Source organism: Chelonia mydas, chromosome 5 (genome assembly GCF_015237465.2).
Source record: "Chelonia mydas isolate rCheMyd1 chromosome 5, rCheMyd1.pri.v2, whole genome shotgun sequence".
NCBI lineage: Eukaryota > Metazoa > Chordata > Testudines > Cheloniidae > Chelonia > Chelonia mydas.
Genome location: NC_051245.2, coordinates 93,485,470 through 93,512,949, shown reverse-complemented (window position 1 = coordinate 93,512,949; position 27,480 = coordinate 93,485,470). Strand labels below are relative to the sequence as shown.

General features: G+C 43.0%; 1 protein-coding gene and 1 long non-coding RNA gene across 2 annotated transcripts; one reads left to right on the top strand and one right to left on the bottom strand.

Annotated features, from left to right (window-relative positions):
• Positions 1-158: 158 nt before the first annotated feature.
• On the bottom strand, positions 159-17,564 carry RFK (riboflavin kinase). The gene is made up of 4 exons (XM_037901824.2): positions 13,108-17,564; positions 10,370-10,521; positions 7,386-7,488; positions 159-3,689 (listed from the first exon to the last, which is right to left on the bottom strand). Exons 1-4 carry the CDS (start codon positions 13,187-13,189, stop codon positions 3,559-3,561), a joined length of 468 nt encoding a protein of 155 aa, XP_037757752.1. The 5' UTR covers positions 13,190-17,564; the 3' UTR covers positions 159-3,558.
• Positions 13,430-20,665, top strand: LOC122465842. Its single transcript, XR_006290942.1, has 2 exons — positions 13,430-13,559; positions 17,413-20,665. It is a non-coding gene; the product is annotated as an uncharacterized LOC122465842 (long non-coding RNA).
• Positions 20,666-27,480: the final 6,815 nt, after the last annotated feature.

The window sequence follows — 27,480 nt, the reverse complement described above, 5'->3', positions numbered from 1 at the left end:
GTCAACTGAAGTAATACAAAACCCAACTTTAACAAGTTGATTTTATATATGTAACACACACATCCATACTAGAAATTACTAGCCACCAGTGGTTCTCAATGTTGAACGTTAACTACATAAGCAATTGTTAGTTACTAACTTAAATCAGGCAGAAAGAATCAAGCAATTATTGCACTTTATTCAAAGTTTTCAATATGTGCTAAAAATGTACACATTTTGCACTAAGCTAACAATACCAATTTTATCCTACCTAAAAGCTACTGTTCGGTTTTTTTTTTCCTTTTGAAAAACGTATATTGACTGGTCCCTACACTAGACCAAAGTTTATTCAAAGACAGCAGTAGATTTCAGAAAGACACTAACTCATATTTGGCCCAAAATGTAAACTGTGAGAAAGTATTTTGACGGTTCTTTTAAAATTCTAAAACATTTTTAAAAAGCCATTTCCCTTGCAATGTTTGTAATCCAACTATTGCAGCACTGGGAAACTGAAAGTGAAAACCACTGAACAAAGTTTTCATTGTAGAAGCTGAAAGAAAGGCAAGTAAACAAGCAGCATAATTAGTGAACAGTTGACAATGTTTTCAGAACATGCCAACCAATATGTAAAAATTATTTATACCGAGCAAGACTTTTCACCTGAAAACATGAGACAAACAGGAATATAACTGTTACCCAGCTACAGTTCCTTTTTTAAAAGTTAGCTTAGATGTTGTAACAGTAGCACAAGCAAATACAAGATTTGTACTTTTATATTAGTATATAGTACAAAAATATAACTGTTCATAAAGCTTCTGTTGTACTAAGTTATATCAAACTTAAATAACTGATATCCAGCAAGTACATAACAAAGCACAAGGGCAGAGAGATACTTTGAGACACATTTATGCTCTCAAAAACCAACCTCAAGACACTACTCTATATAAATCAGTCTCACTTCCAGTTGTTTTATATAATTAGCAGTTCAAGTTCTCTCTGCTCAGTGCAATGGTTATACATTGTGAAATGATTCTTGGACATTAGTGTTCGTTACCAGTTATGAACAATTGTACTCAAATGTTTTAAGGCACCTTTGTTTCCTAAAATGGTAAACAATTCCTCAACTGACACATGAAATCATTAGCAAAAAGTTTACAACAGTTTAGTTTTAAAACCCTAAACTAACAGATTTACTTTTCAATACGACACCTTTTTCTTAATAGTATATATAACTGCTATTTTGTTCCCCCAGGAAAGAAAGGGGGAATGTGAAATATCAGAATTAACTGGACATCTTCATGCAAGAAGAAAATCCTCCCTTCACTCCTTCATTTGAATTAAAATGTATCCCTAACAGATACCCTTCCTTCCAACTTACAAGTTGGAATTGTTGTGCAGAGTGTAAAAAGACAGCTTACACTGAGTCTTATAGTAAAATGCCACTCACATTAACCATTTCTCAACAGTATTTTCTACTGCATGTGATTTCTCCCAACTTTGAACAGAAGGCAAATGAGAAATTCTGAAACTTCTTTGGAAAATTCCAGACAGCAGTTATGTCAAGAATTTTCAGTGTGCACTCTGAAAAGATAACAAGGACCAGCTCAAGTACTATTTACTCTGAAAAGTGGTTATGTAACCACACTTCCCTCCTCAACTGATTTAGATTTTCCTCTTTCATATCAACAGGACTGTTAAGTTCCAGTTGCAAGATCTCTAACTGGTGATATGCAAATCAAAGAATTCAATTTCATTCTCATGGCAAGATCCTCACAACTGCTCTGGTCTCTTTACACTGCGTGAGAGAGCCAGAGAAGCACGAAGGGAACCTAGAAGCCCGTATTCAGAGAAGTAAGGATTCCCAGCACAGGAACTGAGGAAGACAGCTCTAAGTCTGACTTCTGAGAACCCCATAAGCCCTGAAATAAAAGGCATGCTGGGGATGGGGTGTGTCGAAGCAGGGGTTACAGCACACAGCACTGCAGAGATTCTGGACAACATTGCAGTGCACAGAGCAGTCCTCGGTGACAGCTGTATATTATAGGCCCTGAGCACACTAACTTACATGAAGCATCATTCTAGGCCCAAGGAGCAGCCCAGGATCAGGAATGCAAAACCCCCAGGTTGAGACTCCAGAATGAATTTGCATGGCTAGTAGTTAGAAGGGACAAAATCACATATTTGTAAAAGAAGCAGATTTGATCTGGAATCAGACTAGAAATATGGAGCCCCATTTTTATAGAATCTGCTTGGAGTACAACCACAGTTTAGATAACATGGCATTTGTATGCATGTTTATGTCTTGTATGGCAAGAGAAACCATAATTATTTACTTTTTACTGAAATGTTTATATTTTGAATTTATCCTCTTCACATAGTGTCCCAAAAGCGGCTTTGGTTTTTTCTTCACATAGCAATTGATAGTGTGCTTAATCATTGGCACCACGCAAGCTGCATTTGGTGCAGGACCCAAGGAAAGGGTAAGACATAAAAATGGCTTAACTTCCCAGCCCTCAAGTCAACTGCGGGGGGGGTTTGCCCACAACATAATCTAAAGAACAGCCTCAGTGTTGCTCTTGGTTATGTCCAGCTGCAACAGCCCCTGAAGTACCATTGCAGCAGCTGTCAATAGCCAACGCTCAATTGCTCTGGTCCCCTTTCCCATCCTAGGGGGCTACAAGGGCACAGGTCTCGCTACAGTGGCTCCACATCATTTGAAGATCTCTTGCACTAAGGACGGTTTTCAATCTGCTTTGCAATATCAGAGTTACACAAATTTAATTTAGTAACCTAGATCTAGTGTCTTTAAATTACTTTAAATTTAGTGAGATGTTATTCTAAAATGAAATCAGCCAACCCACAATTTGGCACGATGGGATTTATATGTATTTTTTAAAATAAACAAAAGCATCCATTTTAGGATTCAGGCAACCCTTAAAATAGGGAGCATGTCACTAAAATGGAAGACAGTGCAATTATTTTACTCTAGTGATAATCTCTTCAAATAAAATAATAAATAATTTCAATTAATGCCAGTTTCAAGTGTAATATATGCCTACTAAAATATATCAAAAATATAATCTCTACAGTATGCTATTCTTGCTACAGATGTTTTCCACATCACAGACAAACCTGTAGCATGATCACTATTGGTATTTTCTAAATTAGTGGCTGAAGTCCAGATATAAGGAAAATGTAAAAACAACTGGAAGGCAGTAATGACTGTCCACTCTAATCTCATCACAAAGTCTTTTGTCTGTAGCCAATATGTACACACCATTAATAGACAAAAAAACACTAATAACTTTGGTTTTGAGTTTCATATGATCAGACCTGTGAACAATTTAACATGCTGAATCACAATGTTGATTTTTAAGAAGAATTTAACATTACTTTCTACTCCCTTGCATGACAGGTTTAATAATACATTAGTTCAAACAAAGAAGCCTAACACAGCTGTTTTACAGTGTTTTGTTCACACACAGATTTCACTTAACTAACCAGATACAACAGCTGAATACTAATGAGAGCAGACCAAAGACAAGAGTACAATAAAAATAAGTGTACAAATGACCTTGTTTAATGGCCATTTACTAGTTTGCTTTCTGGCATGTGGAAGAAGTTGTCTTCTTTGAGTTTCAGGTGTTCTGGTAAGTCTAGTTTTCTATTCGCCTCTTCAACGTCATCTTGAATTGCTGAAATAAGTGCATCTGCAAAAGGAAAGTTTACATTTTATATTTTTTTAAAAAATTCAGACCAAATACTAAACCATACAATATTGAGAGAGAGTGCATATGACCCAGAAAAAACAGATTGCTATCAGTAAACAGCTCAGGTTCAGAGATAATGTTCTTTTTAGAGCTGCGCAGAGGATGGAAATCCCATATCACAAAGTATTTTGAGATTTGGTTTTGTTACTATTCAGAAAACCCAAAATTTTCAGAATTGCCCATGAAAGAGTTCCCAAAAAGTTCCATTTCAGCTCAAAACATTTTGATTTTGACTATTTTATTCTAATGTACAATAGAAAAAAAAAACTGGGAAAGTTCAAACAAAAAATGTTGAAACAGGATGTTATCAGCATGATTGGAATTCTCCCTTCTCCCAGTTTTTCCTCAAATAAAACTTCCACAAAATGAACGGTTTCATAAAATGTTTCATTTTCAGTAGAAATGCATTCTCAAATGAAAAATGGTCCCACCTAAGTTTTTCCAACCAGCTCTAGTGGTAATCATTCATTTCTTACTTAGAATTTTAAACCTACTCTTTCTAAATTGAAAAAGAAAAGTGTAGACTTACTACATATTTCATTAGAAGTGTTTGAATTCTTTATACTAGATTCTTTTAAAAACTATGTCTTACTGTAGATGTAAGATTCAGGGCCAATTGGGGGGGGGGGAGGGGTGCGGCAGGGCCTCAAGTTCAAAGGGATCTCAAATTTAGACAGTTAATTTTTTGGCATTTGATAGGTTTTGCAACTTGTTTTTATGCGCATCCCTATCGGACCAAAATGTGATACTCTTTCACTGTAGCGCTGCAAATTTAAGCAAATAAGAGATGTGATATGGTAAGACAATTTTTTTGTTAACTGATATAGATTTTGTCACATAAGAGTTACATTTTCATTAATATTTATGAACATTTTATATCAGTTCTGATAGCACAAGATTAGACAGTGATGAACGTGTCCTCTCAGATCAGTTGATTATATAAACAAACCACTACTAGTGGTTGGTGCTGGATCAAGTGCGTGTTGAAAGGTAGAGAATTGTTACATTTTAGTGTCTTTATAGTTTTACATCTAGTTGACTAAGGAATTATTTATGTGTGAGAATTCCTCATTATTATCTTCATATGGTAGCTAAAAGAGGTGACTGGTTGGTTGAGCCCTAGCTTGACCATCATCACAGGCTTTCGTAGTCTACAGGCCCAGATTCCAGGTGAAAATTTGTGAGGACAATCTTGTACAGTGAGTTTTGAGAGGATTCACGTTTGAAATTTTTGGACATTATCCCTCTGTCTGTACCCATGTCTGTGTTTGCTATATATATCATCCCTTTGTCTTCAGCTCAGCTTGTTACATTATATCTGCGTGCTTGAGTTTTGATTCAGTGATAAGGATAATAACCTGTCTGTTTCATTTTGTGTTCTTAAGTAGTATTCCTTCATTTTAAGTATTTTCAGCATTTGTGTACATGTTTACAGTAGAAGATTTCAAGTGTAGATAAGCTACTTATTTACAGCAGAATATTTCAAGTGTGGATAGGCTACATATTGACCAGAAAGATCACTATTAAGAGGAGATTTGAAAGTGGTGCGAGCAAGAGACGGTGAAAACAACTGAGTGAAGCAGCAGCTAAGAGCTCAAAGCCAATAACTTCATTTCTCAAACTACTGGAAAACACACCTTACCCAACAAACAATGCTACAGATAATGAAAACTCCGCAACTGCAACAGGTGACATTTCAATGCCAATACTGGATCATGAGGACAATAGTCAAGAAGGAGATGTGCCAATAGTAACAGATGCAGCAGAAGATCGTGTGTACGATTAAGAAACCCAACAGAAACAGGAAGATGTAGATCTTACGCAGAAAGAGCAATTCATGAGTACTACAGGTTTGACACTGACTGACATTGGAATTATTGTCAAGAGCAATGCTACCCAAATGCCATCTTTTCTTCAAATTAGTTATTTTGAAATTCCAAGTAACATTCCATGAATTGCTGATAATCATGCTTTCCATACTCATCTGCTGACAAAAACTCTTCCAAATGGTGAGACCTACACAGGTGATTGTTTTTCTGTACTCCAGCATAACCAATCTCTGTACTGTGCACCCTGCTTCATTTTGAACAAAAGTGCTCCAAATGCATCAGTTCTCTGATCAATCAGGATGGAGCATCAACAGAGGTTGAAGGAAGTTGAAAGACAGATACCGTCACATGAGAGTTCAACATCAGGTAGAAATCTCAAGAGGCAGATGTTGAGCAAACATTAACAGTTACATTGTCAGAAGAAAGCGAATGCCAAAGACTAGCTAGCCAGCCAGCCAGGCACCCAGTCACCCTTAACGTACACGGGAGCAGAGAGATTACAACTTTCCCTAATGAGAACACGAATTAAAACTTCAAGTATTTGGATGCATGTTACAGATACCACTCTCTCCTTCTTACAAGGCGTGCCCTTTGCTTGCTTCATTATAATAAAAAAGGACTACATGAAGGTGCTTTTCTTCCCTTTTTTAAAAAAAAAAAATCTTACAATAAAATCTTGTTTTTCCAGGGTTTTTTCCTCGAAGTTTCTTTGGAGGATCCAATAAAATTGGGTCAGAACTGTCTCAGCTCTTAACTGAACAGATGAGAATATGTATCTTTAACAAAGATCTTTACTTCTCTTTGCTGAGCATTGGAATCAAATGTGTGTTAAAAGAAACAGAATAAAAAATATCCTTTCCTCTGTCATTTTTAAAATTTAATTTTGTTGGAACATGTAAACCCTTAATCTGAAAACCATGTACATCTGGAAGCAGTGCTGCATTATTGTCTTTAATGTCATTACCAAAACTAGGAGCATCTAAGGATTTCTGCACTAAAAGAAACAGTTTTCCAGGCCAGAAGGGACTAAAAAACCAATAGAATATCACCCCATAATTTCTGTATCAATCCCATAACTTCTTGTTCATGAAGACAAACCCTACTATGTGTAAACCTGTCCAGATTATGCACAATCTGGCACAAGACACATCTCATGGGTGTTGCGAATAATTACTTCCAAGACTTCTCCCTCAGGTACTGTGCAGCAATGATAACAGGAGGAACAAATAGTAAAAAGCCCCTGCTGAAATGACACCAAAGTGAGATATCACCATTATCTCCACTGTATTCTGAAGAGGAGTAAAACTAAAACGTGAAGCCTCTCCATTTGTCACAAGAATCAATCGCACAAAGGGTTGGAATCTACCACCTGCTGATATATCAGATTTTGAATAATCAGTTTAGATTTTGTGAAGGAGCTGTTCTTCAACAGCTCAGATTCAGAGAGACTTTAAGGTTCCGGGAGTGACATCACCATGGTAACCCAAAAAAGAATAATTCAGCCAGGAAACAGATGTGCAAGGTGACACAACTTGCAAGTATATCTTTTTTCTGTATTTCTCAATATTCCTTCATTCTTTTTTTAATATCAGAAAAGTAAAGCCCTCTTTGTTGCATTCAACCTACCATAGCAAACGAAGACCATATTTATGGTTTAAATGATCCACTTCCAAAAGCAGATTTACTTAATTATCAAAAGTGAAACGGAACACAGGAGGAAGGCAAATCTCTACTGGCAGTGAACTGCATAAATCATCAAGGTCAGGCTAAAAATCTTCAAAAACAAAACAAAAGCCTTGATACTTACCTAAGGAATCAAAGTTTTTTTCTGGTCTGATGTACCCAATAATGACTATACTAAGAATTTCACCATAAAAGTCTTCTTTGAATGTGTGGATGATGTGCGTTTCCTAAAGAAAAAGAAAAAAAAAAATCGGATAGTTATTTTTGTTTTCTCTGTTTCTCAAGAAGATTGGCCCAAGTTACTGTTACCAACTACAAAACAGGAAAAAAACCTGTTTTATCCCTGCCCCACATCTTAATAAAGTTCAGTAACTTAATTTAACATTTATTATGCATGTTTAAGAAACATGACAGAAAACTGTTAAAGTAAACTGAGCATCTTTGAAGCTTCAGTAAGCATGACAAGAGTCTCAACCATTAATTTCATACTACTATGTCCAAAGAACTACAGTACATCTCCGTGGAGTGGAAAATACAGCAGGCAGGCATAAGAACACAGCACATGAAAAGATGGGAGTTGTCTTACCAAGTGGGGGGTCAGTGCTAACAAGCCAATTCAATTAAGGTGGAAGTGGCTTATTCTCAACAGTTGACAAGAAGGGGTGAATACCAAGGGAGGGGAAATCACTTTTGTGGTGCTAATGAAGCCAATGCAATTAAGGTGGCCCATTTCAAACAGTTGACAAGAAGGTGTGAGTATCAGCAGAGGAAAATTCCTTTTTGTAGTGACCCATCTAGTCTTTATTCAGGCCTAATTTGATGGTGTCCAGGTTGCGAATTAATTCCAGTTCTGCAGTTTCTCACTGGAGTCTGTTTTTGAAGGTTTTCTGTTGAAGAATTGCCACTCTTAAGTCTGTTATTGAGTGTCCAGGGAAACTGAAGTGTTCTCCTACTGGTTTTTGAACGTTATAATTCTTGATGTCTCATTTTGTGTCCATTTATTCTTTTACGTAGAGACTGTCCAGTTTGGCCAATGTACATGGCAGAGGAGTGGCTTTTAGTCCACGAAAGCTTATGCCCAAATAAATTTGTTAGTCTCTCAGGTGCCACAAGGACTCTTCGTTGTTTTTGCTGATACAGACTAACAGGGCTATCACTCTGAAATCTTAAATGTATAGAGTATCTCATGATACCGTTAGTATTTATGACTGAACTTAATGTTTCTTGAATCAAAGAAGCACATGCAACTAAATGAGGACCTAGCTGAAACAGCTAACAAGCATAACAATTTGAACGAAGCACTTCATTTCTCAAGTAAAATCCTCATTTAGTTATGTCACTGAAAGTGGTCCTAAACGGCATTTCATCAACACACTCCAAATCCATTGTCCAAATCTAATTAAAGGAAATGTATAGCTAAACATCATCATAAGACATGCCAGATACAAATGACCCATAAACTCCTTGAGTACCTTCATGTACATGTAAATCAAAAGAGACAAAACTGAAATTACTGGGTCACAGACATTCTGCACAAATTTCCATTCCTATTAAAGTTAATTTAGAAAAATATTATGGGTAAGAGTTTGAACTTTCACAAACTGCAGCAGCTACAGTGTTTTAGCAGGTGAAGCTAGGTGTACTAGCAACAAATGCACTCAACAATTGTATTTGTCTTTGCTCACCAAATATGGCTTTATTTCAAGTTACTCCTACCCTCTGCATACTCCTGCAAGTGTGTACTATAGGGCTCTACTGTTTTACTGCAAAAGCTTTTAAAATACCACTGTTCTTACTGCTGCTTGAAGGTTATTTTATTTTTTTTTTTAACTGGTTAGTGTGAGAAATTTCTTAAGGTGTTTTGCTCTTCAAGAGCAGGAATCCTACATTTATGAAATTTTTAAGAATAGGAAAATTACTTATGTTTTGATTTTTTTACCATCATTGTCAGAATTCCAACTACCCACCCATTTCATATCAGGTTTCAGGATTCTAACGTAGTAAACTACCATCTAGCTTTGTATTTCCATCTTTGAAATAGTTTCTTGAATTCTGAAGAAATCGTGTGTTATTTGTGAAGCAGATTTTAGGGATGCTTTTGCTTCTCGCACATTTGGGAACTGAATGAAGATTCTAGAGAGAGATGAAAGAGTAGCAGCTGGAATAAAACTTAGAACAGGGGCTCATGCCTAACTGCCTGTGATTTCAGAATGCCTAAAATGTAACTAGTTTTGCTGGTTCAGGCTAAGAAGCCAGGACCCAAGAGAAAAAAAATCCTACACAGATGATGGTATAATTAGCGGGCATGAGACTTTCTGTTCTTGATAATATTTGAATTCATTTTTAGTTTATTATACTGATTCTGCATAAGAGGCCATAATATAACATATATGGATTCCATTACTGATCAGAGAACATACTGGAAGAACAATACCAATTATGTAGAAAAATCTATTAAGCCATACTAATTTTTCTTTTATTTTGAAGTGCAGTTATACTCTGAAAATTAACAGATATCATTAGGCTCTTACTCATTTATCCTATTTCCATGTCTTTTATAATCAATGTGCTCAATTTACTATTTAAGCTTACATTTATTTTAACTGGCAGCAGCAGAATTTATCAATTTAATTGATGATGCAAGAGGTAAACAGGAACATGTCTTATTCTTCTATGGCTGCATGGACTCTGTCTACTAAAAAGAAAAGGAGTACTTGTGGCACCTTAGAGACTAACCAATTTATTTGAGCATAAGCTTTCGTGAGCTACAGCTCACTTCATTGGATGCATCCACTGAATACAGCCGATGAAGTGAGCTGTAGCTCACGAAAGCTTATGCTCAAATAAATTGGTTAGTCTCTAAGGTGCCACAAGTACTCCTTTTCTTTTTGCGAATACAGACTAACATGGCTGCTACTCTGAAATCTGTGTACTAAGAGACTCTCCTCTCAGTATGTAAATATAAGACAAGTGCCACTTTTATGACTGGAAATGCAATATCTAAATGCCATTCATTCAGTTTATGGAGCAACTCCTGCGCCTCTTACTCAAGCCAGTAGTCTAGTTAGTTTATTATAGCCAAAATACCACATAAAGCAGAATTCTTACCACTGATTTCTTTACATTCTTGTAGTATGGGTTCCAACCTATACTCAAAACCATTTTATGCACATCTCCATTTCCAACACAGGCCCATCCATAGTATATACCAGTAGAAATATCTGATGGAAAGCTTTCAACGACTTGCTCAGAAAAGTTAGCTGCAAAATCGAAAAAAGTGAATATTATATAAATCAAGTGCCTTTTAGTAAGTTTAGGAACGCATAAAGCATTCTTTCAAGACCAATAAAAGTCACCAAATGAAATAAAAATGTTTATGGTGTTTAGCTTAAAGGACTTCCTAGTTTTATGTTACAAAAAAGAATGACCTCTTTTCCCCCAATACAGAAAAGATCTTACCAGCCCTAAAGCACGGCAATGATACAGAGACCCAGAAACTAAGGGCATGTCTACACTATGGGCGCAACACCAGCACAGCTGCAGCTGTGTGAGTATAGTGTAGATGTTTCCTACAGTGGAAAAACTCCATCAATGAAGTAAGTAACCCAAGACCCCAAGCAGTTGTAGCTATGTCGATGGAAGAATTCTACCCCGGGGTTAGGTCAGCTTAACTGCAGCACTCAGGGTGTGAATTTTTCACACCCCTGAGCAACATAGTTGTTTGATCTAAATTTTAAGTGCAGACCATGGCTAAATCAGACAAACGATCACTGATTAACTGTAAAACTCCAACTCATCTAAGTGTTACAAATGAGGAGGCATTGCCCAGTGCTCTGCCTTATGTTTCTACAATAAAGAGATTAGTCAGCTTCCTTTTATCCGTACATAGTGACACACATAATAGTGTTGCATTTCTCCAATTCTACAGTTTTGCTTTCACAACACAATACATTTTTTCTTCTTGACAAGCTACTTCCATTAGCTTGTTACTGGGAAGTTACCTCCCTTTTTTGTGATAAAGAAAGGTTAACCAGAAAAGAAAAGCATCTTCCAAGTTGAAGAAATAGAACAGGGCCCCACAGATGATGTCTATTTTTATCCCTCACTATACATTTGAGTGTATGTGCTTTTTGGGGGGGGGGGGGGGGGAGGAGAAGGAGGATAGGAATAAGAACACATGAGGAACCCTTGTTTAGGTAGAAACTTTCCCCGCCCCCAGGAATTCTCTGTGTCAGAGTCAAAGTGATGGGAAGCTAGGGGTGAAATCCCAGTTCCATTTAAATCAAATAGCACCATGATATCATCCAAGCTTTCTGAGCAAGCTATTTTGCAACTCCTCCTTACCTACACACATGCACTCATCCCAATCTCTATAGAAAACACCTTCCTTCCATCCCACAAATCCTGCAACTAGGACAACACTTTTAAAAAAGCAAGATATACACAGAAATTTCTACTAATTTGACATTTTAAAAGGGGGCATTTTGGATGCAAGCCTGTCACCAATTTGTGCTGGTACCTAATCATAGCATTAAGCTGGCATGGTAATAGGGATCATGGAAACAAATAAAGCTATACTCCTGAGTGAATCACAGATCTTCTATGGCAAATCCTAATCAACTCTAGGAAACTAGCCTGTTGCCAAAAAAATGGTTAAAAAAGGATCCCCTTGAAGTGATACTCAGAACAGTTTAATTGCTATTAAGAATATAATCCCTTTTCATCATATTACAGAAAGCATGCTTGACCTTGCCTACATAAAGGAAATTTTGCAGAACTTTCCACTGCTGCCAAGACTGGTTTAGTTTCTCCAGTATTCACAACACAAGATGCTTAGTGTCCACAGACACTATTTGTGATCAGCATTGGAAGTAATATTATCTAATTCTGTTTAAGGCACATTTAATCAACATGGAAATTAAAAATTGGTGGCATGTCTATGCCAGCTCTCCCAACGTTCCTAACGCAAGTGGAGCTAACCAGTGTTCATAACTGTGGGAAATAGTTACAAGATTTCCCCACGGTAGACTGTAGACAGGCTGCCTTAGTTCACTCTAAACAAGGACTCTAAACATAAACAAGGACAGTGTTCAACACAGGTTCAGATGAAGTGGTGCTGTAGTGAATTCTTGTGTTACTCAAGCCAAGCCAACACTACAGCTTTTGACAGGATAGTCAATGTCAGGTAGAGTTGGAAATTTTTTTTGCACCATTTCTATACCAGCAGAAGCCCGAGAATAGACGCAGGCATATCAGTATAAAAACTCTTCTGCTGCCAAGAGCTTATTTAGCGCACAGTATCAGTATAAGCTAAATCAGCAAATGCACTTTTTGACAGCATAAGCGGTCTCGACGCTAGGCAGTTCCTGGGAACACCTCCGCCGGCTGCGAAAGCGAGGCTGGTGACGGGGTGGGGTGGGGTATTTTCAAGCACGGCCCTTTCTACGCTGCTCCCGCTTGGCGCTGCGTTTGCCGACCCACGCAGGGAGGCCCCCAGACCTCAGGCGAACTGCCGGGCTCCCGCGCCGCGTGCAGCGCCATCACCGGGGCCTTGCGCCCGCAGCGCCACCAGCCCAGCCCCGCTCAGCGCTTTCCGGCGCACGCGCCGAGAGAAGCGATTCGCTTCCGGCCGCTCACAGGGCAAGTAGCGAGGGCGGCCGACAAGCCCGTGTTGCGACACCAGTGACCTCAAAATGGGGCGGGTCACTGACGTCAGGGTTACTTCCCCTCCGTAGCGGTCGCACACGGGTTCCCCCCCCCCCCGGAGCCTCGGCGCCCCCATGCCCCGCAGGTAAAGGGGGGGGGGTGTCACAGCTCGGGGCGAATCCCCTAACACCCGCACTTACCGGTGGGGATGCCCAGCTCCTTGGAGCCTCTGCCGAAGCCCCTCACCACCTCCCCACGGCAAAAATAGGGCAGGTGCCTCATGGCCGCGGCAGAAGCAGACCGGCCGCCAGCGAAGGGTCGATGGGGGCGAGGACGGCTAGCACGCGAACCGGCCCCAACGGCCACCGGCAGCGGTTCCCGCGCGCGCGCGCCGCCTGAGCGCTACTGCTCTTTTGTAGCGCGAGGAGGGCTGCCGTCGCGTCGACTCCCCGGCTTTGAATGAATTGTCAGACGCCGGTGCGGAAGGGGTGGGGAGGGGGCGGACACGAGCCGCGACCTACTGGAAGGTTCCAGTTTCTCCGCTGTGGAATCTTCCGGATTCGCTTCTGCCGGTGAATAGACTGGCCCAGTCGCGTGTGGGAGGGACGCCGCGCAGACTCATTAGCCCGCACGCATGCTCCCCTCCCCCCAGGTGAGAGCGCCGGGTCCCCTCTGCCTCGGCGTCAGCAAGGAGGGAATGGGCCTTGCGCCAGCCTGGAGGCCTGGGGCCTCTCTGCCCTGGCGCGGCGCCTGGGGGAGGGGCCCTGGGCTAGCCCTGGAGCCCTTGTCAGGCTCCTACTCTTCTCTCGCCGCCGCTACCCTGAGCAGACCGCGCCGAGGGACTCTTTCCCTCTGGCCGCCGTCCCCACGTCTGCCCTTCTCCCTGGAAGCGGGGCAGCGACGCGCCCCACGGGGGCTCAGCCGTGGCGTTCAGCTGACTCCCCCGGCAGCGCAGCGGCGCCGAAGAGGCTTGGATGGGAAGGGGGATAATTACACCATTGCCCCGCGGGGCACTTCACTGAGCATTTTGAACCAGCTGCTCCAGCCCGAATCCAGATTCTCCAGTTCCAGAATCCCAGGCCAGTACCGCCTGCGTCTGGTACACGCACACAGAGGCCAGTTTGCTATGGTACTTCGCACTTCCCAGGCCTCATGTAACGGTCTCTAGGCTAGATGCATTCACACCACCTCTGTGAAACAAGGCTATATCGTTGTCTACAATATTCAGAGGTGTAAACTGAAAAACAGAGTGGCTATATCTAAGGCTAGAGTCACACAGCAAGTCAGTGGCAAAACTGGGAAGAAAACTCAGATATTCTACCTCCCAGACCCATCTTTTAACCCAAAACTATTATTTCTTTTATTTATTAGTATTATTGAATTGAGTATTTATTAGGATGGGTAGGATTATTCACAGAGGGGAAAACCAGGTATATCAAGATTGTGATTTGCCTGTGGTCACCCAGAGTTTGTAGCAAAAGTATTACAATCTGCTATTAATTCTTGTGCTTTAACTACGTGAGCATTTTTGTTTCCTAATTTACATTTAGAAGCTTATAGCTAGATCATACCTTCATGACATTCTCAGCTTGTATACGTTTTTGTTCATTTATACCCAAGGGTCTCAAACTGATGGTGTATGTGGATGTGGGGATATGTATTAAAATGAATTCATTTCAGATGTCAGCAAAACACTCGGAAGAAGAGTGACTTATTAAAAGAAAACCACTCAAGCTCTCATTATAGTGGTACAGCAGCACCACTGTAGTTAAAGTTAGATCTTGGCATTTGTTTAAAGATTAACCTTCCTGAGTAGGCAAAGTGACAAGCATGGTTGGATTTCTTTAAAAGTTGGTGTGCCCCAGCAGAGTGGGGTTAGTGACCCAAATTTGGAGTCATTTGTGCCAGGTGTAACCCTCTTCCCCCATAGCCATTTTTAAAAAAAGTTTCTAGTTGGGAACATTGCACAGCACTAGGGATCAAAGTATTGATGAGCTATGGGTCAAAGTGGTCTCAGTCTGACAAGTTTTGCCCAAGGTAGTGTATGGCCCCAACTAAATCTTTAGGGGACCCAACTGAGCATAGTATTTAAGAAAAATGTACATTTTTTTACACTGCACATTCTCCAATACAGAAAAGTGAGTAGAGGTTTGCCTCACTACTATTTTCTGTTCTGTAAAGCTTGACTCTTGTATCTGAACAGTTAGATTATTTTGAAATTCTCTGTGGCTCATGAAGGCTCTGTGAGCTCACCTTTCAATTAACTTACCCCTAACTATATATTAATCAAAAGCCCCACAAAGGAGTCATGGCTGGCAGTTTTATTTTTGGGGGGGAGGAGGGAATAATGAAACTATTTGAGAAGGAAAACATTAGACATGCTTCCTGGGAGGGAAGGGATGTAGGGGATAGTGGAGAGGGGGATAAATGGAGATGGGAAGTTGGTGCTCAGAAACAGGCTGTGTAGCCTTACCCCCCACCACCACACACACACTTTAATATGGTCAGCACAACCTATTTCTCCTTAACCTTGTTCTCTGAAATGGCTGAACTATTTTTGTTGTGCCTTTCCAAAAAATTCAGTGTGAGGCAGACACCCAGCATGGGAAACTTCATACTCCAATTTTTCAAGATGGCAAAGCTGTAAATCAGCTGAAAACAGTCCTAAAGTGGAAAGTGTTCAGTAGGCTGCCAGCTCTGCTTATTTTTCATAGCTAAGTTGTTTAGTACAGTCATCCTTCATCCAAGTGTTCTAAACGTTAATAACTATCAGGCTCCAAAAAAATGTACTAAAAGGATTTAGGACCCAGTTTAGCAAAGCACTTAAGCACACGCTTAATTTTCAGCATGTCTGTAATCCTATTGAAGACAATGGCACTACTAACTGTAGTTTAAAAGTGATTAAAAGTAAGCACATGTTTCAGTGCTTTGCTGAATCGGGGCCACAGTTTGGCCCTTTTAAAGTTGTGTATTTGTCACTGATGGTTCTGATTATCTCTTAAACTTCATCCAGTGAAGAGAGCTGTAGCTCACGAAAGCTTATGCTCAAATAAATTGGTTAGTCTCTAAGGTGCCACAAGTACTCCTTTTCTTTTTGCGAATACAGACTAACACGGCTGCTACTCTGAAACCTGTCATAAAAATACAATACTAACAATCTGAAGAAAAGAACATTTTTCAAATGAATTCAAAATAAACTGTATTCCTTGGTAATATGAAGTGTAGGAAATTCAAAAACAGCTTTACAAACAGGGTTTTAAAAATAGTCAATTATGCACGCAACTACAGTGACTAAGCTCAAATGCTGTATTATATATTGAGGCACAAAATAAGTGAATACATAAGTGCATGTGTATTTTTAAAAACAATTCCCTAATTGATAAACATACATTTTCAGGCTTAACTAGATGACAGATAATCCAAACCTACCTTTTTTTTTTTTTGTTTCAGAAATATACTTGCCAAGTAGCTTTTAGGATCTCATTGCAGGACACTAGTTTTTATACTCAGAAATGTCATTTGCTGAAAATGTTAGGGTTTGGGTTCCATTGCATACAATTTTCTAGATCCAACAATTGCCATATTTACCAGTACGAGTTAAAGTTAAGTTGCATGGCTTTTTTGAAGACCACTTTGTGTTATACCAATAAAATAAAAACCAGCAGGATCTTATAAAAGGGAAAAAGGCAAAATACCACATTTATTGTGAATACAGAAAGTATCCTAGTAAGCAGTTAGTTATAGCTATAACATTCCATTCAATCTCATATTTATTCACACATTCATTCATACAAACACACACACACAGGTTCTGCAAGGTTGTTATCATAGTTACCAGCCTTAGAGTTGCTCATGCCAAGCCACTGGCCAGGTGGCCTGGACATGAGGAGGGAGCAAGGCCTTGTCAGATGCTCATCTGATGCTCCTGGAAGTTGGTTTGCAGAATCAGACCCCAAAGTTCTCACTTTCTAGAGTCCATTTGTATAGGAATTTCTTCCTATGTCAGTCTATGGGAATTGCTTCATCATGCTGTTGCTCCGTGCTGCTAGATGTTATCTTGTTCTTTGGTTCTCCCATTCTTGAGGCTGTTGGGTGGATTCCAGTCTGCCCTCTGGGGGTCCTCTGGTTATTTCCACTTGACGCCTTCTTCAGCCGATGGACACTGGATTCTTAGGCTGGCACCTCCCTGATCATTCAGTTATTATCCACACCAAGCATCCATCCACATACATCCTCTATCTCTATTTTAATCACATTTGTTAATACAACAAAAGGGCGGGGAGTCTCTGGGTGCTGTTTCTGTTGTTACAGAGTATTGCTTTGAGTCTCTGTGTGAATTGCTTTGAGAACAGACTCTGTCTTAGAATGTACTAACGCAGTTAGCAGCTTGCAAGTTTCACACACGGAGGGAGAGAAACGGTACCAAAAACCAAGAGACCTCTTAATTAGTAATATCCTGGAATTTAAACTATGGGGAATCAAACTCATTTGTGATTTTAATACAGAACTTCTTTAATATGATCCAACATATGAACACATTACCTGTGCTGAGATATGAGTGTAAACCACGGAGCTGCTAATCAGTCTTCAAAACTCAGTGATCAGGGACCTCTCTACTAGAGAGAGTGTATCACATCCAGTCCTGCCAACTGCTGAATGTGATGAGCTCATGGAAGCTGAGGATATCGGTACCTTCCGGGGTCAGGTACAAAATTTATACTTAACCTACTTTTACTACTTCCTCTTTCTTGCTCTCCCCTCCTTTTTCCTCTGTCTTTATATCTTCCTCTCATTATTCTCCTTTTTCTTGGTGACTAACATTACTTGCATTCATTCCTTCAGCCTGGGTAACCTAGACTGATTTACTGAAACATTCGTTTACTTAAGTCCAGTTAAACAAAGTACAGCATTGTGGTGCTGGGTGTCACCCAGGGGGGAAGGCAAAGAAAGCAGTTAATCAACCTAAACATAGCAGCATGAATGCAGCATATTGACAACATATTATTAGATGCATCACAGAAAGCCAAGGAGAGATGTTTTCTAGTGGTAGTAGTTTGGAAATACTGACAAAAATCCCAGCGCCCATTCTCTGCCTTTAATAAGGCAAAATGCCCATACTGACTCCAAAGGGAGTTTTGCCTGACAAGTGACAGCGCAGAGGACTGTTGGATTTGACCTATTAAACTAAGGGTTCCAATATTCAATTTAGTTCAATAAAGTTGATTTTTAATGGGAATATATAGGCCAATGGTTAGTTTCTATGGCCTAAAATGTTTCTCCAGTTCCCTGATATTAAATAACCCATCTTGTTATAGTGTGTAAGGGAATTGCATACCTAGATGTTCCTGTTTTAAAGAAACAGTCTTCAAATTTTTTGTGGACAAATAAATTCTTTCAGAATAAAATTGTAGTGTTCCTCTAGTATCCACAAGGTGGTGAGCAATCTCTTCTGACATCTGGCTTTGGGCACAAGGGTTCTGATTAGCACTTGAAAGTTACTTTAGGGTAGAAGGAAAGATTTGTTTTTAAGAACTGCATATTTTTTAATTCTAGAAAGGATTGAGCACTAACTAATGTCTCATTTTGTGGTTCTACAGCTAGTAAAAGGAGCCATGGTCAAGGATATTCCTAGTTTTTATGGAGGCTTATACAAAATTTGAGGCTCCTTCGCCACCTTATACCAAGCCCTCAAACTTTGCACATACAATTTTCTGATTTAGTACCTGAAAGTTATGTTTATCTTTGTACAAATGAAAAATATACGGCTAGAAAAACAACTCCTCCTCATTAGTATCTTTATTACAAGTCAGTTACTCCTCAAGTAAGACCACTAGAATTGGGTGAAGAATTCACAGCAAATATTTTCTAATGAACAGCTTGATTCTCCCTTATTTATTTGTTCTTCACAATTATTCACCAAATTTCATTGCATACTTTTTGCTCTACAGGTTGTGGGCAAGCCTGTTTCAGACTATCAGCATATCAGAACTGGAACTCCATCTTTTTCTCCATGTACCCTGCCACAGTGGGCAGACTGCAAGGATCCCAAAAAATAGATCTAATTTAGAGTTTTGTAGTGGTCATCGTCACAATATTGTGGGAGGTATCTAGACATAGGTTGTGTGGGCATAGACAACTAAGTCTGGAAGGCTTTAGCACCCATTTAGGGATTGTGTTAATAAATAAAAGAAATGCTGTATTTTGAACTGAAGCTCATTTCACTTTATTAGAAGTGGATAAATTTAGTTATGGTACAACATTTCTCCTTAAAAGTGATATTCAATGGCTTTTTTAAAACTCTAGTCCGTCCCCGTCCCCCCCCAAAAAATTAAAAGTTGTCTATGCCCCTGTATTAGCAGAATGAAGGCCAAGGTGGATTTCATGGAGTCTTCTGTTCTCTCTTTCCTTGGGGGGTTTAATTTGAGGTAGGAACACTGTTGTCTCATTTGGTTATCGTCAGAAAGGTGTTAGCAAATAGGAAGATCATGCAGCATTTCCTAAGGGTGGCCAGACTGAATTAGTTGCATTGGATATTTGTTCTATAGTGAGACCCCCAGGATCAAGAATGCCTGATCGTGGACTCTCTTTTGCTTTTACCTGTGCTTTGTGATATGCATTTTCCAGAGGAGTGCAACTATCTTGGTAGCTTAGATACAGAGATGCAGCAAGGACCCAAGCCATTAATGGCTTTTAATATCAGGACCAATACCTTGAAAATATTTCTTGTGAAATTGTGTCCCAGTATCTGGAAAAATAAGAGGAGGTCTTTTATTTTTAATTTCCTTGAGAGAAATGAAACTCCAGCTTGGCTTACATAATACAGCCCCATGCAGAGCTCCTCTAACTCAGATAATACAGGAATGTTGTTACACCTGATTTGTCTCAGTGTGGAGAAGTATATTAAAGGTAATCAACTATTTCAGAGGAGACAGATGGGGCTGAATTAAAGACAACGTGCCACAGTTGCTCAGCTGTATTTAGGTTATAGAATGTTCTTTGTTGCAAAACATTTCTGATGGAAAATTAATTTTGTCTGCTCAGTCACTTGAGGACACTAGCCTTTTTTGTCAGTATTTCATGATTAGATTTCAGAGAGCTTGTATTAGTAAAGTGATGTCCTCTGGAAAAAATCAGAAGCCTGAATCAGCACTGTGTGACTCCAGTTTTATACTAGTGCAGCTCCATGGATTTCAGTGTCCAAGTGAACATTTGGCATTATCTAAACTTTCATAAAAAATGGAGAAGTCTACTTGTCAGACAGGATCATAGAGCTTGCCACAATGAGTCACCGCATCCACACCCCATTCATATCTTATCTTGTCTCCTGTTTGGCTATTGCCAATCCCTAACACGTCATAGGGGAAACTCCCAACTATAATGCACCTACCCATTTCTGCAATGACAAACGGTGTGCATCTATGTGCTTTCTCGACTTCTTAGTCTCAGGTATTTTCAACAGGAAAATCTTGACATGTACATGTATACAGCTGACAGATTTACACTCTGACAAGACATTAACTGTGTAACACTTCATATAAGACTCCTGGGCAGTCTTCATTCTATTTGATATGGTATTTTGTATGGTATGGGTGTTGTAATAGTAATGAGTCATGTCAGTAGAAACAGACCCCTCCTTTGCCAGAAACTCTGATACATAGATGATTGGGGCTAGGAAATAATGTTCTTTTGTCTTGTACCAGTTCTCTTGTAAGTCACTATTATTAAACTCATCAATAAAAAAAAAAGTGAGATGTTCAAGATCATTTGTTTCTGTATTTCCCCCCCACCCCATCACTTTCACTCACTCACAAGAACACAGTGTTTCTTTTTGTTTAATTATTGCAATTGTGTTAATACATAACTAAGTTTGCTATGAACAAAGTTAGCTTGTAACACTGAGGAAAATATCAACCAAATGTTGTCATTATATAAACTATATAAGTGTAGTGAGGTGGTGCGGGTCTCCGCCCCGCAAGAGAGAGACAAGCCCCTCTGGACACCAGAGTGGGCGGATCCAGGACGCCCTGAGCCTGCCCCCCAGAGGGTCAGGCGTTGCACAGGAAGTATAAAGGCCCAACCCTAGAGCTCACTGGGAGGGCAGATGCTGGAGAGGCCAGATGTCTCAGGCCTACCTCTCGGATGGGAAACCCCAGCAACCTGCAGCAGACCTAAGGGCTGGCCAGGTGTGCCCCAGGCCAGCTACCAGGAGGAGTTGCTGAGCCTTCCCCAGGCGAACTACCCAGAGGAGTTGCTGAACTTGCCCTCCACCAGCTATCCCGAGAAACCCACAGTGCTGGACCACCCTGAGGACACCACCCTGACCCAGGTACCTCAAGATGGTGAGTCCAGAAGTAGCCTGGGGGCAGCCGACCCAAGTCTGGCTGTGCCACTGCCGGAGCCCATGTCAGTGTGTTGCAGCCAGGATCCCCACTGACACAGCAGCAGGTTCTCTGCCACTGCTAGGACCCGGGCTGGGATGCAGTGGAGTGGGAGGGCCTGTGTTCCCTCTGCCACCCAACTTGCAGGTGGCAGTCTCCCCCTCTCCCAGGCCTTCGGACCTAGGCTCACTGTTTATATACTGTTATTACTCAGCCCCTGCCTGAGGACCTGAGCACCTGACTCACCATTACCCCGCCCTGACCTAGGGCCTGTGCTTATGACTAACTATGGTTATTTCCGCCCTCACGAAGGCAGTGGAGGAAGACTCCTGTGGCCGGACTAATTCTCTGTTAGACCTCCTCCCCAACTTAGTGAAGTGGTGGGGGTCCCTGCCACCCCAAAGAGAGACGAGCCCCGGCTAACCTCTCTAAAATAAGATTTATTCTTTCATCCGGAAGAATCCTAAAATGTCTTAGAAAATTTATAAACAAACATTCTAAACATAAACGTTCCCTTTGCTGCATTTCAGAGATGAGTTCTGTTAAGCAGTTCACAGGAACCCAGCACAACTATTTAGAATAAGAAATACTGTTGTGACAGGGTTGGGTTGGATGGCTACAGGAGAGTAATTTTTTATATATAGATAGAGTAATTTTTATTTGCATAACACTCTTACAAAACAAAACAACAGCATATGTAATGTGTAACACAGCAACCAATCACAACTGTTTTCTCATTAGCTTCAGGGGAGGGAAGTGTTCAAGCTTGCCTGGGCCCAGAGCGGGGGGCTTCCTCGACTCTCGTGGTCTTCCACCCTTCCGAGTTACCTGGTGGTCCAGAGCAAGGGGGCTTCATCGACTCTCAAGGTCTGCTACCCCCTCGAGTTACCTGGCGCCACGCCCGAGTCTCACCAACAATTCCCTCCTCTGAAAGCACCCAACAAAAGCGGCAGGCTGTGGGGTGGACAACCTGGGGGTGGGGAGGCACATGCACCCACATGTGAAAGGACCCCTCTAAGGTGGTGGTGTCTGCAGCAGCAATGGCTGGGGCTGGGGCCCCTTACTCTCTCCCCCAATCAAAGGGTCAAAACAAAGGGAGCCGGACGGGGACACCGAGCAGAGAGTCTCGGACAGCGCCCACCGCTCCTTAAAAGCATCAAGGGAGTCAGTGGATGCCGCCCAGAGGAACTCCGCCCGGATACGTGAACAGATCGAGGATTGGAAAACGGCCCCACAGTCACAGGAAAATCCATTGGCCAACCTCCTCTTTCTGGTTTTATAGATGGCCGTTTTAGCCAGGGCCAGGATGAGGTTAACTAGGAGATCCCGCGACTTTGTGAGGCCACGGATGGGGAGTGCATAAATAAAGAGGTGAGGGGAAAAATGCAACCAAAAACATAATAAAAGATTTGTGAGGAGCCGGAACAGGGGCTGCAACCTGGCGCACTCCAAATATACGTGCGCCAGGGTTTCCCTCACACCGCAAAAGGGACAAGTATCTGGGATGAGGTTGAACCGCGCCAAGTACGTGCCCGTGCTCACAGCTCCATGAAGGAGCCGCCAACTGATGACCCCGACGGGCCTCGGAACCGAGGTGGATTATAGGCTGGCCCACTGGGGCTGCTCACCCTCCAAAGGTGGCAGAAGGTCTCGCCACTTTGTGTCGGGGCGGGACACTAGGGTGAGGGCGTGAAGGGTGTGAAGCACGAGCGTGTATAGATGTTTCCTTGGCACGGTTTGGAAACATACCGGCTGCAGTTCATGCAGCCGGCTCACTGTAAAGGGGTGAGGGGGTCGATTGGGTCTACGGGGCAAGGGTCCAATTAAAAGGTCCGGCGGGCCTGGGGTAGAGGGTGGGCAGGGTGTGCCCTCGAGCAGGACCCGATCGAGGTAAGCTCTAGCAGCGAGCAGCAAAGCGGCCTTCACCTCCTGAAATACGTGCCGGGGGGGACGGGGTCTGGAGAGCCCCATGCACCGAGCGAGCGTCAGGGGATCCAGCCAGTCTCCCCGGTCATAGTCCAGGAGGTCTCCGACTCTCGTGACTTCTGCCAGGATCAAGCTCTGGCGCACCGAGCGGGACTCCGCTACCTGCACACGGAGCTGGGGGTTGTGTAACAGGGGCTCCACGAGGAGATCTGCCTCCTCAGTGGCCACCACGGACCTGGTCGTTAAAAACCGTTTCCAAGTCCGGAGGAGGTCCTGGTAGAAGACCGGCAGTCCGGAGAGGTCTCGCGGAAGACCTCCCGGACAGAGATAAAAGAGTTGCCAGTCATATCGGAACCCTCAGATTCGGCGCAGGATGGCGTGCGCCAGTATGCTCCAAACCGAACTGCCTGTACCATAAAGGAGCCTCTGCAGGGCCTGGAGGCGGAAGACGCAGACCTGAGTGTGCAGACACTTCAGGCCCTGTCCTCCTTCCTTCAGGGGTAGATGAAGAACCCCTACAGGGGCCCAATGCATTCCTGACAAAAAGAACCTCAGAATCAATGTCCGGAGATTGGTCAGGAAACCCTATTGAACGCCTTCTCCTGATCTAGGGACAGGAGGGCGAACGACAGACCGTCTCTATGCCCGAGTTCCAAAAGGTCCCGAACCAGAAATAGGTTATCAAAGATACTGCGGTCCGGGACGGTGTAGGTCTGGTTTGGGTGGATCACGTCCGCCAGCACAGACCCTAGTCGCAGCGAGATTGCTTTCGCTACGATTTTGTAGTCCGTGCTGAGGAGCGAGACGGGACGCCAATTTCGTAAATCGCGGAAGTCCCCCTTCTGCAATAAGGCGAGCACGGCTGGCCTGTGCGAAAGAGGGAGGACCCCGCTCGGCAAAGACTCGGCCCAGACGGTGACTAGGTCTGGGCCGAGGACGTCCCAAAACGCGGTAGAACTCCACGGTCAGCCCGTCCATGCCTGGAGACTTATTAGTGGGCATACGACGGAGGGCTTCCGAGAACTCGGCCAGAATGAGAGGCAACTCTAGCCGGTCTCGGTCGCTCGCGCTGACCGTAGGGAGCTCCTCCCAGAGCATTCTGCAAGCGCCAAGGTCAGTCAGATCTGGGGAGAAAAGACTTGCATAGAAGGCTCGGGCCCTCCCACACATCTCCACCGGTTCCGTGAGGGGGGTGCCGTCTTTTGCCAGGAGGCAGGTGACGTGTTTCTTGGCCCCCCTCATTTTCTCCAGGGTATAGAAGAAGCGGGAGCCGCGATCCATCTCCCGAAGAAGGGGGATGCGGGATCGAACAAAGGCGCCCCGGGCCCGATGGTCCTCGAGGGCCCGGAGCTCCTCCCGCTTCTCCCGGCACGCTCCGCAGAGGAGCGGGTCCTTGGGGCTGGCGGCCAGACGCCTCTCCAGCTCTAAGACCTCCCGTTCCAACTGCTCTATCGCTGCATTTCTCTGTCGGCTGGTGCCCCGGGTATAGTCGCGGCAGAAAAGCCTGGCGCACACCTTCCCCAGGTCCCACCATCACCGTGCCGAGGGAAAGGCATGCCGCTGCCCTCGCCAGGCCAGCCAGAATTTCCGGAAGGACATCACGAAGCCCTCATCCTCCAGCAGGCTGTTGTTAAAATGCCAATAGGCCGGCCCCGGCCTCTCCGCACAGAGGGAGGCTGTCACGGTGGCTGATGATGATGGTCAGAAAATGGGGCCAGCCGAATGCTGGAGGAGTGGGCTCGTGAGAGATGGAAGCGTGATAAATAAATGCGGTCCAACTGGGAGTGGCTCGACTGATGGGCCTCCACCTGGACAAAGGTGAACGTGGAAGTGTCATCCGGTGGTGGTCGTGCCAGATGTCCACTAGGGAGTGATGTTCGACTATCTCCCAGAGGGTGTCCGCGGCAGCTGGGTTCTGCTTGGTCTCCAAGCGGTCCTGTTCCTCGAGGGTGGTATTAAAATCCCATCCCAGGACCAGGCACTCGTGAGAATCTAAGGTGCCGAGGAAGGCGGACGCTTTTTGCTGGTGGAATTGCAGCTGCTCCGGGCCCGCTGTCGGGGCATAGACGTTAACGAGGTTAACCACGAGCCCCTCCATACGGACCCGGAGATGCAGCAGGCGACCCGGCACGGCCTCGACGACCCCTAGCACCTCGGGCTGTAGGTCGGGGGAGAACAGGGTCGCCACTCCAGCCTGTCGAACCGTGGCATGGCTAAAGTAGACCCTGTCCCCCCCACTCCAGCCGCCAACTGTCTTCGGCGGTCGGATCCGTATGGGCCTCCAGCAGGAAAACCACAGAGTACCCTCCCTCCCGAAGGAAGGAGAGCATCTGGGACTTGCGGAGAGCCATCCTAGAATCCCGGGTGTTCAACGTTGCAATGGTGAGAGGTGTCATGGGGAGGGCCAGGGGGGATCGTCACTGGCAGGGACGCTCGCATCTCCCAGCGGGCCGCGCAACAGTCTGTGACCCATCCCGTAGGTGAGTAATTGTTCACGGAAGACGCGGACCCGCCAGTAGGCTGCGGCATCGTGCTTCCCCGTCCCTTTACCTTCCCCCATGAGGGCCCTTGTGGCCCGGAGGATTTGAGAAAAGTCCCCCCATCGCTGGAGAGCAAGTTGTACCTTGTTGCAGGAGCCACGGACATCCTCTAAAAACTTCCGCAGCTCTCCTCGCAGCTCATGGGGGGGTGGGGTTACGGTTTCCCGGTTGTTCCCCGGCGGGGCCCTTGGTACTGCTTCCTTCCAAGGGCACCCTCCATGAGGCTTGAATCCTCCCTTTCCAGGAGCTGGCCCTCTCCAGGTTTGACAGGCCTCAGGTGCACTGGGTGGGGTCTGATTGTGCCCAAAGGAGCTCTGTAACTCCTTCCTGATTGGGATGGAGACCTGTCCTGTCCCCACTCACCCACATGGAGAAAAACCCAGGTTGTTAGGGGTTTTCAAGGATACAAGTTCCCTTACAGTGACTCCTGCAGAATAATGGGAGAGGGATGCACACAAATCTCATTGGCTATTTCTTAGCTTGATTTATGAGCAGTCAGGAATTCCCACTTTTCCCCACAAGTGAAGTAACTCTCGCTGGCAGGCCACATGGCAACTCTCGCCCCAGCTGCAGGCATTAGCTAAGAACTGACAATCTTGTAGCTGGAGGCCAGACCAGGTCATGTGTATTAATTTTGCTCAAAATAGGTATTGGTTTTATAAGAATGTATTTACTGTTTAGACTTTATGAAAGGCTTGTAAGTTGCTGTGTGCATTAATCTCACATCTATAGCTCATGTTATAAGGTAATATTTAAGTGTTTGCTTTGTAACTGTAAACCCCTGCAGTCAGGAGGCAAACATTACCAAACGTGAAATACTACTATGCTACAGGCGATGTTCTCTCCTGCCTAACAAAAGAAGGCCCCTAGACATCAGGCAAACTATTGTGAAGCATCAAAGGATAAAAGATTGTTGATTGGTTCACTGCACATGAACTCATCCCATTATTTTGAACTCCAAAACAAGTGAATAAAATCCTGGACAAGAATGAACTGCATTTTTTTGCTGTTTAAATTCTGAAGGGCCAGAGACCCTAAACAAGCCAGAAATCCCCACAGGTTGCCTTCTGGGTCTGCCCTGAAAGACACTTTGAATTGACAGATCATTACAACTCTGTCACTGTTAGGATTTAGATGGTAACTCATTTGTGTGTATATGTTTGCTTTAGAGCTGTTAAGCACTCAAAATCATGATTAATTACGTGATTAAAAAAATTAGTTGCAATTAATCGTGCTGTTAAATAGAATATCATTTATTTAAATATTTTTGGATGTTTTCTACATTGTCCCATTGATTTCAATTACAACACAATACAAAGTGCACATTTTATTTATTACAAATATTAGCACTGTAAAAACAATATTTTTCAATTCATTTAAGTATTACAGTGTAATCTCTTTATCATGAAAGTTGAACTTACAAATGTAGAATTATGTACAAAAAACCCTACATTCAAAACAAACCAATGTAAAACTTTAGAGCCTACAAGTCCCTTAAACTTTCCAGTCTATCTTTCCACCCATACAAACTGAACTTAGTGATAAAGGGTCACTTACACCAAAAATCACCCCACATCCAGGTTGCTTCCAGTCCCAAGAGAACAGCCACTTTCCCAGATGAACTGGTACCTTTGATCTAGTACCAAAGCCAACCTCTGTAGCCAGTCCTAAAGTCTAAACTATCTAAAGGTTTATTAACAGGGAAAAAGGAATGAGTTATTTACAAGTT